This window comes from Melospiza melodia, chromosome 18 (genome assembly GCF_035770615.1).
Source record: "Melospiza melodia melodia isolate bMelMel2 chromosome 18, bMelMel2.pri, whole genome shotgun sequence".
NCBI classification, from domain to species: domain Eukaryota; kingdom Metazoa; phylum Chordata; class Aves; order Passeriformes; family Passerellidae; genus Melospiza; species Melospiza melodia.
In genome coordinates, this window is record NC_086211.1 from 15962084 (window position 1) to 15974559 (window position 12476).

Genomic DNA, 12476 nt, shown 5'->3' on the forward strand with positions numbered 1-12476 from the left:
GTTTGTGTTGTGCCTCCCCTCTCACATACCCGTTTCTCTCTCTCTCCACCCAGCCTGTGACTGCCACCCCGTCGGTGCAGCTGGCAAGACCTGCAACCAGACCACGGGGCAGTGTCCCTGCAAGGACGGCGTCACCGGGCTCACGTGCAACCGCTGCGCCAAGGGCTACCAGCAGAGCCGCTCGCCCGTGGCCCCCTGCATCAGTGAGTGCCCCCTCGCCTGCACTCAGGGGCCTCACGGGCCCCGGGGGACGCTCCTTGGTCCCCTACTCCCCTCGGATGGTCTGTGGTGGGTGGGAGGCTCAGACAAGAGGCTGACTGTCCTCATGGGTGTTCTCCAGGGGGTGCTCATGTGGGACTCTCTGATCCCTTTCTGTGGTGACCTGGGCTTCACCTGCCCCAGCGCAGGAGGCTCTGGGTGACCCCTTGGGTCAGTGCTTCCAGGTGGTGAAGCAGCTCTGCTGGGTCTCTGCTGGATACAGCACATGCTCTCCCCACCCAGCTGAGCCCTGAGTGTGGTCACTTTTGGGGCAAGGCCAGAGCCTGTGGTCAGCATAAAACTGTGTTTATTGTCACAGTGGGTTTGAATTTGACCCAAGTGGCAGAAGAACAATGTCCAACCCTGCAGCTTTTGCTGGGCTGCTGGAGCAGTGGCAGTGCAGGTGACTGGTGGAGCTGGCTCCTCTCTCTCTGCTCTTCCCCAAATTTGAGTTTAGGAAAGAAATTCCCCCAGGTTTTGCTGCCAAGAGTCCTGAGAAAGCGTTATCTTTTCCTACATTTATCCCTGCCCTGGGCAGCCTGAGGTGTGCTGAGATCAGCCAAGCACCTGTCTGATGTCCAAACTCAGTTCAGGTGAGCTGAGCACTTGGGAAGCTCCATCCCTGGAGCACACATCCCCACACAACCACCCAGGGCCCTTGGGGAATGCAGAATTGCAGCCTGGCCTGATTTACTGAACTCAGTTAGTGCACCTCCAGGTCTATTCAATAGTCTGCAATGGTCATGCCATCATTTCTCATTTGTGACCAACAAAATCTCCTTGTGGCCCATTTTCAGAGGGCTTTTGCCGAGCTGTTACCCCCAGAGCTGGGGATCTCATCCTTAAGATACCTCTCCCTTTCTTTTCCAGAGATTCCTGCCATCAACCCCACCTCCCTGGTCACCAGCACAGAGGCACCTGCAGGTGAGTGCTCCACGTCCCTGGCCGAGCCCATGGCCTCAGTGCCACCCCGAGACCTGGGGACAGATCCCACCTTCCCTGTCCCTGGCACAGCACGGGGCAGGGCTCAGCTCTACCAAACCATTTGGCAAAAAATTATAGATAACAAATTTTGGTGAAAGATGTGACTGAGATTTTAAATCTTGTGTATTTCTGGAAAGGAACTGACTAAGACTGACGGACTTTTTCAGGAAAGGCTTTCTCCATTGCCTCCAAGGAGGAGAGCAGGGATGCAGCCATTGGGGCCTGGCCATCCCTTGGCAGGTACAGGCAGGGATTGTGGCACATGGCACCGTGGGTGCCTGGGGCTGGCTTTGCTTCACCTCCTTTTATCAGCACCAGTGCAGGACGTTTCTCCTGAGTGTCCCCGGCCTCTGCACGACCCCAGCTCTCTGGGAGGTGCTGGGGCACGGAGGGTCTGGTTGGTCTCAGGCAGGCTCCAGGGCCCCTGTGCTGGGGCACAGGCTGCCAGGCCTGCCCTGGGACGTGGGTGACATGGTGCTCACGTCATCCAGGTCTGGGTATGAGCTGCTTGTCCTGGCTGTGCAGGGTGATGGGATCACGGGTAGCTGGGGGGTGACAGCTGCATTGACAGACTGCAGGCCTTGCACAGGCCAGGAAGGCATTGCTGCCATTGTCCTCGGAGCTCCTCAAGAGCTGCCCTGGTTCCCCAGACTGGAGAGGGAAGGTTGACATCTCAGTACAAGCTGCAGGTTCACTTCTGCTCCTGCAGAGGCTTGGCTGGGGCTGGGCAATGGGTGGGTGCATGGATCTCCCTGTGCTGGTGGATTAGGGTCCTTCTTCCAGCCTGGCCCGGGACCAAGGTCCCACCCGAGTGCTCTGAGCTCCCACCGTGTCATGGCACTTCCCAGGGGCACCAAGCAGGGCTGCACCAGCCCCTGGATCCAGTGCCACCATGCTGAGCCCTCCAGAGCTGCAGGATGCACCCAGCAGGGTAACGAGGGCTGTAGCAGGGCTTTCCTCCTTCCCCTCCTCTTCCTTGTGCAGTTCCCTCAGCACTGCAGTGTGGCTCTTCCCAGCCATCCCTGTCAGAATTGCAAGCCAGGTGGAGGGGAAAAGGCTGGGAAAGAAGCAGCCCCTTCCCTCCTTGGGCCACCCCTCTTCCTGCTGTCCCCAGGAGCCTGCTCTGCCCCTGCATTCCAGTGTGTTGGAATGGACATCCCAAACAATCCTCCTCTCCATCCCATGGCACATGCTCCTGTGAGGACAGCAGGGCCCCTCCAGTTCCCCACACCCATATTTAGTGAGCAACTTCCCTGTGCCCCGTTTGGGGTACATCTATCCCAAGGAAGCCTACTCCTTTCTAGGAGAGCCAGTGTTCTGTTTGCATCCATGTCCCCAGCTCTCCTTACCAAGACCACCTTGCCTTGGCAGTGGGAAATGCCAACAGCCTCCTCCAGGCTGCTGTGTGCCCGGGATGTGCTCTCCAGCCCTCTGGGGACATTTTCCAGGATGGCCCCTTGCTGAACTCACTGGCTGCAGGAGAGAGCCAGGGATGAGCTGTGCTGAAGAGATGGAACTTGTGGCCCCTCACAACCAGGCAGACACTGAGGGGCTGGAGCAGGTCTGGAGAAGGGAAAGGAGCTTGGAAAGAGTCTGGAGCACAAGTCTGATGAGGAATAGCTGGAGGAGATGGAGTGGCACAGGTTGGAGGAAAGGAGGCTCAGAGGGGACCTCTTGTCTCTCTACAGCTCCCTTAGAGGAGGGGGCAGCCAGGGGGAGGTCAGGCTCTGCTCCCAGGGAACAAGTCATGGAACGAGACAAAACAGCCTCAGGCTGTGCCACGGGGCATTCAGGTTGGACATCAGGGAAAATTTCTTCCCTGCAAGGGTTGCCAGGCAGTGAACCAGGCTGCCCAGGGCAGTGGTGGAGTCACAGTCCCTGAGAGTGTTCAAAAAGCGAGTAGATTGTCCCTTTGCAATGTGGTTTAGTGGGCATGGTGGAATTTGGTTCAAGGTTGGACTCCATGGTCTTGGAGGCCTTTTCCAACCTTAATGATTCTGTGTTCCTCTGGCAGGAGTGAAGTGTGTGGATGGGGATGGAGAGGGGAGATGCACGAGGAGGAGCCTGCAGTGCCGTGCAGAGCGGTGCTGGCTTAGCACACGTGGACCCCAAGGAGCAGCACAGAGCCTGGGAGCTCTGCACGGCCTGGCACCCCACCCAGCACCTGTGGGCACTGCTGGGCCCTCCCAGCCCTGCCCCTCGGGGCTCTGGAAAGGAGAGAGGGTGTTTCCAGGGTGTTTCCAGGGTGTTTCCAGGGCAGCCCTGCCTGGATCCTCACAGGTCTCACTCCTCACTGAGGCAGAGGGGCAGCGGTGACACCTGAAGTGCACATCCTGCCCCATGGGGACGTGCTGAGCTGCAGTGATGGAGCCACTGCTGGGGGAAGCTGCATGGGACAGGGCAAAGCAGCACCACCTCTGCTGCCTGCCCTGCCCACCCTGCAGGGAGAGAGCTGAGAACATCAGGCTTTGGGAAAAGGAAAAACAGGGAGATGGAACGAGAGATTGGACTGGTTTATTGCCAACAGAGAGTGCAGCGTGGAGCAGAGTTAATCAAGGTGACTCCTCTCCAGTGCTTTATAAATAGGAACAGTCTCACAATGCTGTCTGAGCTGTTCAGCTGCACAATAACAGCACTGGCAGAGAGCTGGGTTGTTTGCTCTGTTTTAGCAGAGCGGGTCTGCCTCAAACTGCCTCCAGTTTATCTGTGGCTTTGTTGGTTTAAGATTTCTGGCTTCTAGCTCAAATATCCTTAATGCAGTGTAGCTGCCTCTGCCCTGGAGGATCAGGGGGGTTCGTGCTGCTCCCTTGGCTGGGGGATCAGGGATGGGGGTGATGCTGCCCTGGCTGTGCTGCCAGGGTTACCTGCCCCTCGTGTGCTTGTCCTGCAGGCAGAGCTGCCAGTTCTGCCCCGGCCCTGCCTGCTCCCTGTGCCCGAGGAGCCCCAGCTGTCCCTGAGCCCGCGCTCCCCACGGGGCCTCAGCACCTCGGGCAGCCTCCCAGCCCCTTCTCCCCCATTTCCCCCTCCCGCCCTGCCTCTGGAGCAGGTGCTGCTGCAGGAACAGGGGGACATTGTTCAGGGCTGCCTTGCTCAGGTGCTGGGCTTCCCGCCCTCTCCCCATCCTCCTCCATGCCGGGGTTCAGTCCCTGGCTGTGTCCAGGCTTTTCACTGACGTTGCCATCCTCTGCCTCACTTTTCCCAGATTTCTCCTGCCTTCCCAGTCTTCCAAAGCCTTTGAGGTCCAGCTTTGATGTCTGTGCCTGAGCAAGTGACTGGCTTGGTGATGAAACGTCCTGGGTCCACTTCTCATAATTTTTATTATTATTATCTTTAAATATTTTCCACTTCATGGAAAAAAAATAAAATCCACGTTCCCCATTAGCAGAATTAACAAAACTCATGGAGTGCAAAACAAGGCTTTAAGGGAATTCAAAGTAAGCAGTAAAAGATTTGCAGCCGTAGCACCTGATTAAGTTACATCTCTCTTAAAACAAAATATTCCTTTTTTTCAAGGAGAGAAGTAAACCAGATGCGCAAACCTGCCACCTCTCCCACGTGCACTGCCCACAGGGATGGGGAATGCCCACACCAGGCCAGTGGCTCTGCTTCTCAGCTGCCTCCTCCCACTCTGCACCTGTAGCACCTCCCAGGGATGCAGCAGTGTCAGAGCTGGGGCTGTGGCAGGTCCCAAGGATTTGTTTGTGCTTGGGATGGGGCTGTGGTGGATCCCAGGGATGCAGCAGTGCCAGGGATGGGGCTGTAACACATCCCAGTGATGTCTCAGTCTCAGACACTGCTCTGTACTTGTCCCAGACGTGCAGCAGTGCCAAGGATGGGGCTGCAGCGTATCCTGGAGATGCAGAAGCATTTCAGGGTTTGCACTTTCATGCCATGGGCTGTGCCAGGTTTGTGCTGACCCCCAGCCCTTCCGTGGGGCTTGGCTGCCCAATCCAGCTGCACAGACACAGCAGCAAGGCAGCCAGAGCAGCTCCTCTCCCCACTGCCCTGCAGAGGATGTGAAGCTCTCGGGGCCTGTGTGGAGCAGCCCCACGGGGCACACAGCATCCCAGGCAGGAGGGAACCCTGCTCCATCGCTGTGGTGTGACTGGGGCTGGGCGGCTCCTGAGCAGAGCCCCCATGGCAAAACCCTGCAGGAACAGGGCAGGAGGCTCAGGGAGAGGCAGTCTGGGGAGGTAAAGGCAGAATCCTTCTGCCCTGACGTGCCCTGCCCCTTCCCAGCCACAGCACCCCTGTCTGCCCCACAGCCAGTGATGGAGGGGGCCATGTGCTCACGGCCAAGGGAAGGAAAGGTTTCCAGTTATTTGGACATATTTTTCTTCCCAAGTTTCTTAGATAAGGGGAGCAGGAATTAATTTTACATTTGAGGACTGTTCCTCCACCGCACAAAGCCGTGGTTTTAAAAATCCCTAAACTAATCCTAAATTGTTAATTCCCAACACCATTTTCTAGCTCCTTTGAATCACAGTGTTATGTTGTTAATCGTGAGCAGGAGCCCAGGGCAGTTACAGGATTTCTTTCTGCTTTTCCTTCATCCCCATTGCCAAGGGAAGGGGTGGCAGGTTGGCTGAGGCTGCCCCACAGCCTCCTCCCACCCCACATCACCCCAGAGCCCCCCAGGCCAGCCCCCGTCACCCAGCCCAGCCATGCCCCCCCGGTGTCCCTGGGCAGGCTGTGCCAGCTGTGCCAGCTGTGCCAGGGGCAGGGGCAGGGGGGGTTCTGTGCCCGTGGCTGGGGAGGAAGGGGCTCCTGTCCTGACAGGCGTGGGAGGCTGTGCCCCGAGTCCCTGCATGGAGCAGGACAGGGCAGAGCAGTGTGTGGGGCTGGGGCTGCTCAGGGGTGCTGTGGGGTGGGGATGGGGCTGTGGGGTGTCCCAGAGAGCACAGCAGGCTGTGGCACACCCCAGGGAGGCAGCAGGGTCCAGGCTGAGGCTGTGGCACACCCCAGGGAGGCAGTGGGTGGGTGCATTGACCAAGCACCGCAGCACACTGAGCAGCCTCCCCCCATGTGGGGGGCTCTGAGCCCCCTCTGCAGCCATCTCGGCTGCTTCAGGACAGGCAGCAGGGCCAAGGCAGCTCTGCCAGCCCAGGCAGGGAGAGGGGCAGCACCAGGGGGCTGAACTGGGAATCAGAGCTCATCCTCCTCTGCCAAGAACTGACTTCATGCTGCACTGCTTCTATCACCGACAAATTTGGAACAGGTGGCATGAAGTCCCAGATAAAAAGGAGCTGGACAGAGAGGAGAACAGCAGAGCCCAGGGTGAGTTTGTGCTCCTGGACTTCTTTCTTTCCTCTTTTGTCCTCCTCCCCTTGGCACAGGGTTCTGTTATTCCCCGTCTTCCCCCAGAGCTTTGCCTCCAACCCCAGTGATCACTGTGGCAACCTGCAAACAAAGCCACCATTAGAGGCTGCTGACTCTGTCCTGGGACGTGGGGCCAAACCAGAGGGAGAACCTGCAAAAGGCAGAGAAAAGAAGAAAGATGGGCTCAGAAAAAAACATGCCATTTGGAAAGAGACAAATTGAGATGTTCAAAGGAAGATGGCAGGGTAAAGAAAGAAGGAGAGCAGGGCTGCTTCAGGCAATTGTGGGGATCAAAGGCTTTGGGGAGAAGGAAAGAGGCATTCCCTGCCCTCCCTCTGCTTGAGATGCAAATCTAGGAGCTTTAGAAATGCACAGGAAAAAGCTTCCTGGAGGACAGGAGCCTTGGGGGACAGCAGGGTAGTGGAGGACAGCCTGGTGGCCTCCCCAGCCCCTCTGGAGCAGCCTGAGCAGGGGATGCCTGGCACAGGAGTGATGTGTTAGAGCTTCCCTCACCTGCCTTCTTCCCACAGCCCGAGTCCCCTTCCTCACCTGTGGGAGCCTGCGGGGCACAGGTCCCTGGAGGGGCTGTCCCCTGAGGGTGCTCCCCCCCACTCTGAGGATCATGACCCCCTTGCTCTGGTGTCACACCTGCCTTTGGACGTGTCCCCTGTGCCGCTGACTGTGGGACTGGTGCCAAATCCTCTGCTCCCACACCCCCCAGCACTGCAGGGTCACAGCTGTTCTGTTGACTCTCCTTGGCATGGCCCCTGCCAGCCCTCCATGGGGGCCACTCTCACCTCACCCACATTCCTCCCATCCATCCCTCTCTGTGTCTGGAAGGAGCCCCCAGGCTTCCTCCACTACCCTGTGCTGACTTATCCTGCAGGTCACCATTGCCACAAGTGACAGGGTCTGCTCAGTGCACGCAGGGTCCCTTGGTTCCTCCTCCCAGCTGATGTGGTATCAGCCATTCGTGCTGGTCCTTGAGCCCCAGCTCCTGTGAGGTGCCAGGGGAGCAGCTGGGCCTCAACAGCCCCCTGTCCTAAGAGTGCTCAGGCCATGGCTCAGGAGCAGTCAAGGACCCACCACCCTCTGCCAGGCTGGGTCTTGCTGCCGTCCCCTCCACCACACTCCCCCTTCCCCTGTGGTGGGATGAGCCCCCCCAGGCCCCTCAGTGCTCAACCCACTGTTCTTCTGCTGCAGACTGTGACTCCTACTGCAAACCAGCCAAGGGCAACTACAAGATTAACATGAAGAAGTACTGCAAGAAGGACTATGGTAAGGAGCTCCAACCTCCCTGAGCCACCCTGGGCTTTGGCCCAGAGGCAGATGAGGGCTGGCCATGGGTGGGGCAGATGAAAGCATCCAGGGGGTGGGAGACACTCCCTATGGAGAGAGGTCCCCAAATCAGCCCTCCCAAAGTTGCAATGGATGGGGCAGGTGGGGCTGTTGGGAAGGGCAGTTCCTGTCCCCAACCTTCCTTTGGGGAGCAAGGCAAAGCATCCCCCATCACTGTGCCTCTCCCTTTTCACCCTCAGTGGTCCAGGTGAACATCCTGGAGATGGAGACGGTGGCCAACTGGGCCAAGTTCACCATCAACATCCTCTCTGTCTACAAGTGCCGTGACGAGCGGGTCAAGCGCGGTGACAACTTTTTGTGGATCCACCTGAAGGACCTGTCCTGCAAGTGCCCCAAGATCCAGATCAGCAAGAAGTACCTGGTGATGGGGATCAGCGAGAACTCCACGGACCGGCCCGGACTGATGGCCGACAAGAACAGCCTGGTGATCCAGTGGCGGGACGCCTGGACACGGCGCCTTCGGAAACTGCAGCGGCGCGAGAAGAAGGGCAAGTGTGTGAAGCCCTGAGGGGTTTGCACCCACCCTGTCCCCCCTGCCAGCCCCAGCCCAGCTGGGCACTGCCAGACTGCACCACAGACTCTGTACATATCCATAGTGTGAATGGACTCTTTGTCTATAGTGTATATTTTGGCAATGGTTTCCTGTTGTGTGCGTGTGCACGGGTGGGTGTGCGTGTCAGCCCTTTTCTCTACGTGTGTATTAAAAATAATGCAGTAATGACAAACCTTTAACGAGGAGCAAAGTGGAGCAAGGTCCTGTGGGTGCCTGTCACTTGAAGGGGCTTGAAGGGGATTAGTGCCCTGCTCCAGGCATTCTGGAGCTCATTTTCAAGGCTTTTGTATTCCCTTTGACACAGTTGTCTTCTGCCCAGTGATATCTCAGCTGACAGCTCTCCCTTCTCCAGCATCCAGGGTATGATTCTTCCTCACTCTGAAAATGTGCTGCTGCTGGGCCTCTCTCTGCCTTTCTCGTTGCCCAGGAGGAGCAGGAGGTCAGAGTCTTCTGCCCCTCATTCCGATGTGCGGGCAGGCTGAGTGGAAACTGTCCAGTGCTGCAGTGTCCAGCCCCAGGACCTCCATCAGAAAGGACAAACGAACTTTTACAAGGCCTGATTCCCCTTGGGCTCACATGGAGCAGTGCTGCTGGCTGGGGCAGGACCTGTGCTGTGCTGCGGTGCCATAGGGAGAAGCCAAGCCCTGTCAGACTGTGTCCACCAGGGAGAAAGGGACAGACCTGGCAACCCCTGGTTGCCACTGTCCTGGTGCCTAGTCCAGACAACCCAGTGAGAAAGACCTGGACACACCATTTTCCCCTCCCATGTCCACCTGCTCCATCTGAACCTGAGCTGGACTGGCCAGCCTGACTGGAGCCATCATGCACAGTCATCCATCCACCCAGGTCTGTGTGCCTGTATTCTCACCTGGTACCAACTGACACAATTCCACCTGTTCCTGTTGAGACACCAAGTGACCATCTGCCTTGGTGTGCATCTTCAGAGCTGGCCAGACTGCGTGCTCTCCTGGGAAGAACTGGCCAAGGCTGTCCATGGAGATGCACAAGGCAGAGGTGACAGGAAGAAAGAGTTTTCATTGATCCACCTCTAGGCTTTTATATCTTCTTCACCATGTATTAGTCTCTGGTTAAACAGACACCAGTATCTTCCCATGTTGAGATTGTAGCAGTCCTGGCTTAATAAATACAAATAGAAATAATAGGTGCTCTGACAATAGATATTCCTTTCCACACAAACCTTGCCTTGCTTATTGAATGGCTCAGTGAGGGGTTGTAGCCTAATGGTCTTCCATGAAACTTTACCCTTTCCAGCCCAGGGCAGCTTGTGTGACTCCCCATTCCAGGCTGGTGGTGCTGGAGCTTCCAGCTGAAGAGACTGGTGGGGCACTGTTGGGTTTCAGGACCAGGGAATTTGGGGAGTGAGGACCTAGGCCCTGGGGGTGTCTGTGTGGACATGCAGGTGCACTGGTGAAGCTGCTGGAGATGCTGGAAGTGCCATTGCAGAGCTGTGGAGGGCCTGCAGCGCCATTGTTTGGGTGCCATGGGTTCTTGGGTGCCTACAAAGAGGTGTGGGGAGGCCAGAAGCTGAGGGGTGATGGGTAGGTGGGACCAGGTGGGCTTGGATGAGCTGATATTATCCCCCTCCCTACACAGACCCTCTCTCCTCCTCTCTGAGCTGAGGGAACCCTCCCATCCCTGGCTCCTCTTGTTGGATTGTCACAGACTATTGGCCTCTGCCCTGAGATGGCTCTGGTGTAGCTGGGCCACCCAGTTCTCCTCTTCCTCCCACGGCTGCTTTCACCAGACTTGCCCTTGGCTCAGGCTCATTCCAGCCCCATGCACCCAACAGTCACAGAAGGGTTTGGGTTGGAAAGGACCTCAAAGGTCACCTTCTTCCAAGCCCTGCCATGGGCAGGGACACCTTCCACTGGACCAGGTTGTTCCAAGCCCCATCCAACCTGCCCTTGGACACTTCCAGGCATGGGGCAGCCACAGCTCTCTGGACAAATGCAGGGGTCTGACACAGAAGCCAGTGGTGGAACGCCCTTTGGGAGTGCAAGGACAGGACTTTCATCAGGATCATCCCTCAGCATCACTCCTTGGGCTGTGGGGGTTCTCTGACCCCTCTTCTCAGCAGCCACAGCCCAGAAAGAGCAGGGCAGCACCACAGGCATGGATGGATATTTCTCAGGGCAGGGCTTCAGCAGCATGTGGTTTCTCCAAGCAAGGAGATGCACAATGTGTCTATGTTCCCCAAAAACACTGGGCACAGCCTTCTCAGGCAGGGAACTCCAGGGTTTCATTTGGAACCTGATTTCTCCTCCACTGAAGTGGGGAACGTAAAACTCTTCAAAGAATTTGGTGATTGGAGTTCTCCATTTATCCTCCCAACAGCTCCTCCCTCTTCTTTCACCTCTGCCATCTGGGACTGTTGAGGAAGGATGGCTCCCAGCTGGCATCTCAGTGTCCTGCTGGGGCAGATCAGAGATGCCAGAGCAGAACCCCCACCCCATGGTCTGTGCTGGGGAGAGGAGCTCTCTCCCTCTCTCCCTCTCTCCCTCTCTCCCTCTCTCCCTCTCTCCCTCTCTCCCTCTCTCCCTCTGGCTGGGGAATGTCCTAAAATCCTGGTTGAAGGACTGGAGGAAGCCACTCTGCACTGAGTCTAGACTGAGGAAGACATTCTTCACTGAATCTGGTCCCTGAAGGACTTTTCCTGACTTCTCCTGCTTATGTCACCTCCATGTCCAAAGCAAGAATTCACCTTTCTTATTCCTCTCCATCTGCCTGGCACAATCAGCTGGGAACTGAGGACTGCACATGGGTTTGGCTGTAGCTGGGTCACTGTGGCTGGATCACCCTGAGCTGGTGCCAGGACACCAGGGGCAGTGGAGGAGGCACCATGGATTTGCTCAGAGGGGCTGCTGATCCTGCCCTGTAGATCAGGCAGGGCTTGGAGCACCCACCAGCACAGGCATCGTTTGGTGCAGGGCTGCAGATCCGGGGCCAGTTGCACACCCAGCAGCACCCAGCCAGCCCTGCCCACCCCCTTGGTGCTGGGGGTTCTTCACACCCCTGGGAGCGGCCAGAGGCCGTGGGTGACACGGGGCAGGGGCTCGGGTGGCAGCGGGCTGTGTCACACAGTCCTGGTGGCTGCAGCCAACAGCCGTGGGCTTTACAAGGGCAGCAGAGACACTGCAGGGCAAGCTCTGCTTGGCACTGCAAAGCCGTGTGTTTTCCAAAATAGCTGTTCAAGGGAAAAAGCATTGATAGAGAAGAGCATTGCAGAGCCCGCGGTGCGCTCGCCCGGCCCGAGCCCCGCGCTGGGAGCGGCCGCTGCGGGCCCGTGTGGGAACGGCCAAAACCACCACGCACATTTCCATCCGTGTGCTTTTATTAACAGGTCTTTTCCCAGTATTCAGCTGGGGCAAAGCATTTGAGACACAAAGGCAGCGGAAAGAGAGGCCGAGTTTGCAATTTCCCCCCTGCTTTGGGACTGAATTTTGCAGCTGGTTGAAATTTTTCTCATTTCATAACACCAGTGGACATCTTTCATGAAAATACAGAATTTGGCCACGGAAAGACACAAAATGTGAGAATACTACAGCAAACTCAATGCTTTTTTTCTGTGTTGTCCAGCCAGCTCCACTCATGAGAGATGACAGGAGTTTGAACAGCTGAACCCCAGCCCGAGTGGACACACAAATGGATGTATGTGTATTTTCCATCATTTTGCTCTTGGTAACCACATAAATAAAATTGACTGTATCAGACAGGAAAGCACATTCCTTAGGTGAAACAGGATCAAGCAAAGAGCGTTTTGCTTGGCCAACAGGGCACAGCTCAATGCTGGGGTGTGGGAATATTCTTCCTGGCAAGGAGCTGAGCCTCTAAGGGGCAAGATCTACTCAGAGTGATCCCCATCATGGTCTGACTTGCTCTTGCTCTCCTTGTTCTCCAGATGCTCTCTGGTACACAGAGCAGCTTCTGTCCATGCTGCCCTGCAGATCCAAGTGGATCTTAGCAGTGGCTTCAGCTGTCAGAG

At 56.9% G+C, this 12476-nt stretch overlaps 1 protein-coding gene across 2 annotated transcripts in view; it reads left to right on the forward strand.

Annotated features, from left to right (window-relative positions):
* NTN3 (netrin 3) overlaps positions 1-9670 on the forward strand; it is a 32181-nt gene extending 22511 nt beyond the window's left edge. For both annotated transcript variants that reach the window (XM_063171337.1, XM_063171338.1), the window contains 4 exons: positions 54-203; positions 1129-1182; positions 7765-7839; positions 8100-9670. In XM_063171337.1, the coding sequence (XP_063027407.1) occupies positions 54-203; positions 1129-1182; positions 7765-7839; positions 8100-8428 (608 nt within the window). In that variant the 3' untranslated portion in view covers positions 8429-9670. The remainder of the gene's footprint in view (positions 1-53; positions 204-1128; positions 1183-7764; positions 7840-8099) is intronic.
* Positions 9671-12476: the final 2806 nt, after the last annotated feature.